The sequence below is a fragment of the Salarias fasciatus genome, chromosome 1 (genome assembly GCF_902148845.1).
Source record: "Salarias fasciatus chromosome 1, fSalaFa1.1, whole genome shotgun sequence".
Taxonomy (NCBI): domain Eukaryota; kingdom Metazoa; phylum Chordata; class Actinopteri; order Blenniiformes; family Blenniidae; genus Salarias; species Salarias fasciatus.
In genome coordinates, this window is record NC_043745.1 from 10,388,204 (window position 1) to 10,395,025 (window position 6,822).

Below are 6,822 nucleotides of genomic sequence, written 5' to 3' on the forward strand. Positions count from 1 at the left end.
TCCTCGCATTTACAGAAGCTATAGCGCGCAAATATGCGCGCCTTTCGTGCCCAAAGCGGAGGGGAGGGGGGAAAGTAGAGAGTCTCGCGTCCTGCGCTCTTTGTTCTGCAAGTTTAAAACCTCTTGTGTCTTTTCCAGAGGCTGCTGCCTTCGCGTGACTTGACCAAGCAGATTTAGGATTGTCCAGAAGACCGAGACCCTCCCCTCTGGACGGCAGCTCCGCTTCTCACGCAACCTGCAGCACCAGAGGCGCAGCGCCGAGGCGCGCGGCGAGAGTCCCCGGAGAGGCAGCCTGCATCCCCCGGAGGCTCCGGACCGCGCCGATCACCGCCGATCACACCCCAGACACGAGACACTCCAGAAGTTCTGGACCTGCCCGGCCTGTTTTAGAACTGGAACATTTCCTTATGACTTTATAGCTTCTTATGTGACTGGATCACAGCGCCCAAGCGGTTTAGTTTGAGCCCAAAAACATTATTAGTAACCCATAATGTGCCAACAGCCATGAGAAACGTAATCTAGGCTCACGTAAAAGCCAAAAAACAAATATTTTACTTAAGAACACTACTTTCCTTACAGTAACTTGCTTTGGGTTAGCCAGTCTCACACCATTACAATTATTTTACCTTCATAAAAACATTTTAGATATAGAAGACACATGACAGAAATGATATTAATCACTACTCTCCTCTGTTTTACGCTCTTTTTTGTAGAGTCCTTGTGTGACTCACTAAACTTGAAAGACGTAATTTGTTGAAAATAAGAAGTCCAATCCTCCAAGAAACTGAAGTTAGAACAACTAAGCACCTTCACCTGACTGCTTGTCTGATCCACATCTTAGAATATACTTTATTTATTTTTTTCACTTAGGTGCAATTTTAATGTTCGGCATTAAAACTAAATAAAGAAAAGTGCAGAGAAGAACAAGATCATGAATGTTTGTTCAGAACACAAAGCTTTTGAGAAGACAAATAATATATACAAAAAAGTGTTTGCAATAAATGGTCAAGGGAAAAAAAAAAACCCTTGATTTGAGCCAGTTCTGAGGCAATGCAGCTCACAACTGACTGGATATTGGTGTTTTGTTGATGCTTCAGTTATATTATTTTACTTTTCACAACATGTTTATAATTTGATTTAATCAATTCGTTTGCTACGTGTACAATTCTTCACACAGAGCACGTTGTCCACCTGTATAAATGTACTCTCATCTTGATGTAACAATGAACCCAAAACTTGTTTCATGCCTGACAGATGAAAACTTAAAATTTATGATCTGACTGGTTAAAATAAACGCATTTCTTATGACAAAGAGTTACAACAACATTCAGAAATGTGGCGAATGTTATAAAACACGTGTGCTTTTGAGCAGCTTGCGTTAAAAAAAGTACTGTGTGGTGTGTTAAGTGAACATGGATAAAACTAAGATCTCAAAATTGGGATGTTTATTGGATGGAATCTACTTTTTCACAGCTCATCGTGACTCTAATGATCACATGAGATAAATTAAGTGATATCAAACAAAAATTTCAGCATAAAGTGTATTCTGTTATTCAGGAACAAGGATTCATAAGGAGTCCTCTCGTGAAATGATTAAAACTCGCGCAGTGCGGCGCGCAAACGGCGCAGGGTTCGCTCTGAATCTGGAGTAAAGCTCAGTTACACAAAAAAAAAAAAAAAAAAAGAAAAGAAAAAAACTGAAAGGTTGAAAAGAGGACAAAGAGGGAGCGGAGGCATCGCACCCCAGTAGCGCAGCCCCCCTGCCTCCTCCCTCCCCAGCATCCTCTTCAAAGGGGAGGTGGAGGTTTGATCACTGCGCTCTCACGCAACTGGTCAATCTTTAACCCCAGCGGAGAAAACTCACAGGTACAAGCACGCAACGGCATCTGAGTGTTTTATCGGGACTTAAACCTGCCGGGGAGGTTGTCACACAGTCCTGTTCTCAGCCCCGCACCCCAAGCCAAGCATTAACCCCCCCCCCCCCCCACACACACACACACACACACACACATACACACACACACACACACACACACACACACACACACACACACACTCCTCACACTCCATATTTGTTTTAACTTGGAATTTAATGATCACACACACACACACACACACACACAAGTACATACAATGACCACAGAAACAACGTTTTTCAGCCACACAGAGCTCACCTTCACACTCCTTCAAGTATCACTCTTATCAGCTTAGGCACACACCGAACAACAGTCAAATTGAATTTCCTAATTTAATCAAAATATGCCAGGCTGTTATCACACTGAATGAAGATTTCTTTGTTGTCAACATTGATTACATGGTAAAGTAATCAATAGATCAGAACGATTCGAATACAAATTCTCACCCATTTTTTTCTAATCAGACCATATTTGACTATGTTATATTAAGTTGTGTGATACCTGAGATTAGATAGAGGTTTGTATAAATTCATATAAGAGCAAATGATGATAAGGTGAAGCATGATCACAAAATGCCACTTTATGGCTAAATGATGCTTAATAAAATCGTCCATAAACTGTGAGACATGAAAGGCGTTCAGATGATAAATCATAGCAAGTTAATAAAACATCCATCTGTTTTATTCTGTTACATACACACGCACACACACCCTCCTCCAACACTCCTCCAACACATACACACGCACACCTTTTCTCTGTTCATTCATGGCAGTGAGTGTGTGTGTGTGTGAGAGAGAAAGGGAGGGATAGAGAGAGAGAGAGGGGGCTGTTACGTCATGAACAGCAGCCAATGAAGCTGTGGAGCGCACTATAAAGCAAGAGTCCATTCTCTGTTTTAGGACATCAAGAGAGCAAACTGGGACAATACCTGTACCCAACAAGACTTGAACTATTTTAGAAAGCAGCTCTATTATAAACAGCGCAGCTCCTCGGCTCCCTGATCCTCCATTATTCTCAGGTAAGCCTAATTTTTGCATATGCATGAGAAGGCGCACTGATTTGTAACTGATTTTTAAACTAAATGCAAAGTGGTGACTGCTTCAACTGAACAATTATTACAAGTTTGAAACTGGTGTTAAGTTGCTGCAGTTTTAAATCTCTGCTATGATCAACTTTTTCATGAACGGAGACGCTTTTTGGCAAAGTTGCAGAAACTATTGCTTGTAAAGATAGTTTGCAGTCCTTTATTGTACAAAGTCTGAACATTGCATGCCACTTTCCCAGCTCCCTGCTACTGCAAACTTTTACGGTGCATGTAGTCAACATGTTGCACAACACCTCTCCCTCTCACTGCCTTCACTACTCTAATGCCCCTCCTATTCAATTCACAGGTTGTGCAGAGGCTAGAAAGAAAAGGTGTCATCATGGCGCTAATGATTCTGCCGTTGATTGGATCACTGTCAGTATCTGAGGGCATTTTGGTTTTGCTGGTGTTGTGTCTGGGCTACATGATCCTCAAGCGTTTCTCCAAGAAGATTCCTGAGGGTCTGCAGCGACTCCCTGGTCCAAACCCCCTGCCTGTCATTGGGAATGCGCTGGAGTTGGGCAACGATCCCCACCTAAGTCTCACCTCTATGGGCAAGCGCTATGGGGATGTCTTCCAAATCCGGATTGGCATGCGTCCCGTGGTCATTCTGAGTGGGTCTGAAACCATCCGACAGGCACTCCTCAAACAAGGTGATGAGTTTTCCAGTCGACCTGATCTGCACAGCTTCAGCTACATTACTGACGGCAAGAGTCTGGCCTTCAGTACGGACCAGGTTGGTGTCTGGCGTGCCAGAAGAAAGCTGGCCTACAGTGCCCTTCGCTCTTTCTCCAACCTGAAAGGCACGACCCCAGAGTACTCCTGCATGTTGGAGGAGCACATCTGCAAAGAGGCCGAGACGCTGATCAGTGAGATCAACACAGTCATGAAGACAGAGGGCAGCTTCGACCCCTTCCGCTACATCGTCGTCTCTGTCGCCAACGTGATCTGTGGCATGTGCTTCGGCCGGCGTTACAACCACGATGACGAGGAGCTGCTGAATTTGGTGAACCTCAGCGACGAGTTCACCAAGGTGACGGGAAGTGGCAACCTGGCAGACTTCATCCCTTTCCTCCGATACCTTCCTGATAAAACTATGAAGACGTTTGTTGCCATCACTATTCGCTTCAACGAGTTTGTGTCGAAGATTGTCAGCGAGCACTACGCCACCTACAACAAGGTACAGTACTCGGCAGATCGTTCTTCAGCCATTTAGGTTATTTTCCTCAGACGAATCAATGAGATTCATTAAAATTGTATCACAATCTTCTTTCAGGATAACATCCGTGACATCACAGACTCGCTGATTGATCACTGTGAGGACAGGAAGCTCGATGAGAACGCCAACGTACAGATGTCAGATGAGAAGATCGTTGGAATTGTCAATGACCTGTTTGGAGCCGGTAGGTTTAATTCCTCTTCAAGTTAAATGATGTATCTTTGAGTTACTCTAACCCGGAAAAAGACAAGGTTCCTGACAGTTCTCGTGTTCCTCTTCAAGGTTTTGACACCGTCACCACCGCCCTGTCCTGGTCTTTGATGTATTTGGTGGCTTACCCTGAGATTGAGAAGAAGCTCTTTAAAGAACTGAGTAAGCAATCTTTCACCACCTCACATACTTAATTTCTCCTTCTCCAGATGTAAAGCTTTGCCAGATTGATTAGTTGTAATTTTTCGCTTGCAGAGGACAACGTGGGTCTGGATCGCAGCCCACTTCTCGCTGACAGAGGAAATTTACCCTATATGGAGTCCTTCATACTGGAGATGTTCCGCCATTCTTCATTCGTCCCCTTCACAATCCCTCACTGGTGAGGTTCATGTCTTGCACAGAATCATGAGTGCATTATTCTGAATATAAGAATCTCAAAAACACAGAGATGGATACAGAAACTTCGATGTTATTAGCATGAGAATGTTTCTCAGCATTTAAAAACCTGTACATTTTTTTTCTCTCTTCAGCACATCAAAAGACACGTCTCTAAACGGCTACTTTATTCCCAAAGACACGTGTGTGTTCATCAATCAGTGGCAAGTCAACCATGACCCGTAAGTTATGATTTTGTTTTTCACATTTAATAGTAACATCAAGGCACATCATTCTCTGTTTCAAAGCAAGCTATTCAGTTGTAATCCCTCTTTTTGTTACACTTGAATTTAGATTTTTATCCTTAATTCACTGTTTTCAGGATATTTGTACAGTCCGTTTTATGTCTTTTTTCTATGCACTTTTCAGTGAACTGTGGAAAGACCCTTCAGCCTTCATCCCGGAGCGTTTCCTCAGTGCTGATGGCAAAGAGGTCAATAAGGTGGAGGGAGAGAAGGTGATGGCGTTCAGCATTGGGAAGCGGCGCTGCATTGGGGAGGTCATTGCACGAAATGAGGTCTTCCTCTTTTTAGCAACCCTCATCCAAAGGCTACACTTCCACGCCTTGCCTGGAGAGCCGCTCGACTTCACCCCCAAGTACGGTCTCACCATGAAGTTCAAGCGCCAGCACCTGAAAGCCTCAATGCGACAGAGGGAGAAGCTGTGAAGCTATTTGTAATGTGCAATCTATCACCCTGAGAGTGTATCAGTTGACCTATTCACTGTAAAATTCACAGTAATGTTTAGAGTCAGTGAGAGAAACATCTTTCTCAGAATGTAAAGGCACTGGATGTCAGATTGGATCTTTAGCACCAATGACGCTGAAGCCAATTGATGAAGTCTGCTCGTCGCAGATTGTCAGAGATGTCTGGGCTTGTGTCTATTTCTGTTTTGGAGTTCCAAGAGATGCTCCTGCACATGGTTGGTGCTTCTCAGTAGAGCACAGGGAGACAGTTACTTTATACTGCTGTGTTGTGCATTCATTCAGACTCCTCCCTTTCAGATATTCTAAAACACAGAAAGACTTTGCCTTGTTCCGTTTTGGGACGTACAACTTGTCGTACAGGAAGGACATTACTACGTGGGACCCTGCTGCCTATCTTTTGTTTTTCTCTGACACGGGACACTGAAGTAATCGGTTAATACGTTATGATACCATTTGCAAGCTAATTATTTGTATTCTACTATGCTGTAAGACACTGAAGCTATATTTGTATCCCCAAATGTGATTTTGTTGTGAATATGGACATTTTTGTATTTTATAAAAGCCTTTTTATGATCATAGCATTTGTAAGGATCTATTAGAGGTGAAATAGATTTCTTTTCTTTTCTTTTTTTTTTTTTTTTTTTTGCATTGATCGATCAGAACACCAAAAGAGTTGGAATAATTATTATTATTATTGCGTGTGTGTGATATATTGCTGTCCAAATTGTATTAAGTTTACTATTGTCTCAATGGGTGTATGTATGCATTGTAATGCCATGAGAGAGCATCCTTTAAGCTGAAACAAAATAAATAAAAACATGAACTATTACAATGAGATGTGATCATTTACTTGTCTTGAAATCATAACACGCATGGCTGAACACCGTTTTACCTGCAGAATTGAGTTCATTCTTGTTTTCATGGAATAATTAAGGTGTTTATTCAGAAGTGCTGACCTGATTAAGGGTGATAGCACTACGAAGCCTTATTTAAAGTGACTTGAATCAATGTTATTTCCCATTCTGATGCTCTGTTTGTGTAATGCCAAGTTGTTATGAACATGTGTGCTAGTCTCAGTAAGTTTGGAGGCTGCCCTGTTGTTGAAGGAGAACATATTTGCAGTAACAAGTTGAAGAGGAGTAACAATAACAGTGAGAACTTTCTTCACCCCTATGACAAACAGACGCGTGCACGCTCACACGCGCACACACAGATTTTGATTAGAGTATCATGAAACAACTTGACTCTCTGC

The 6,822-nt window shown here is 42.6% G+C and overlaps 1 protein-coding gene across 1 annotated transcript; it reads left to right on the plus strand.

Moving 5' to 3' along the window:
• Positions 1-2,785: 2,785 nt before the first annotated feature.
• Positions 2,786-6,399, plus strand: cyp1a (cytochrome P450, family 1, subfamily A). Its single transcript, XM_030090783.1, has 7 exons — positions 2,786-2,934; positions 3,308-4,180; positions 4,277-4,403; positions 4,502-4,591; positions 4,685-4,808; positions 4,960-5,046; positions 5,234-6,399. Exons 2-7 carry the CDS (start codon positions 3,341-3,343, stop codon positions 5,529-5,531), a joined length of 1,566 nt encoding a protein of 521 aa, XP_029946643.1. The 5' UTR covers positions 2,786-2,934; positions 3,308-3,340; the 3' UTR covers positions 5,532-6,399.
• Positions 6,400-6,822: the final 423 nt, after the last annotated feature.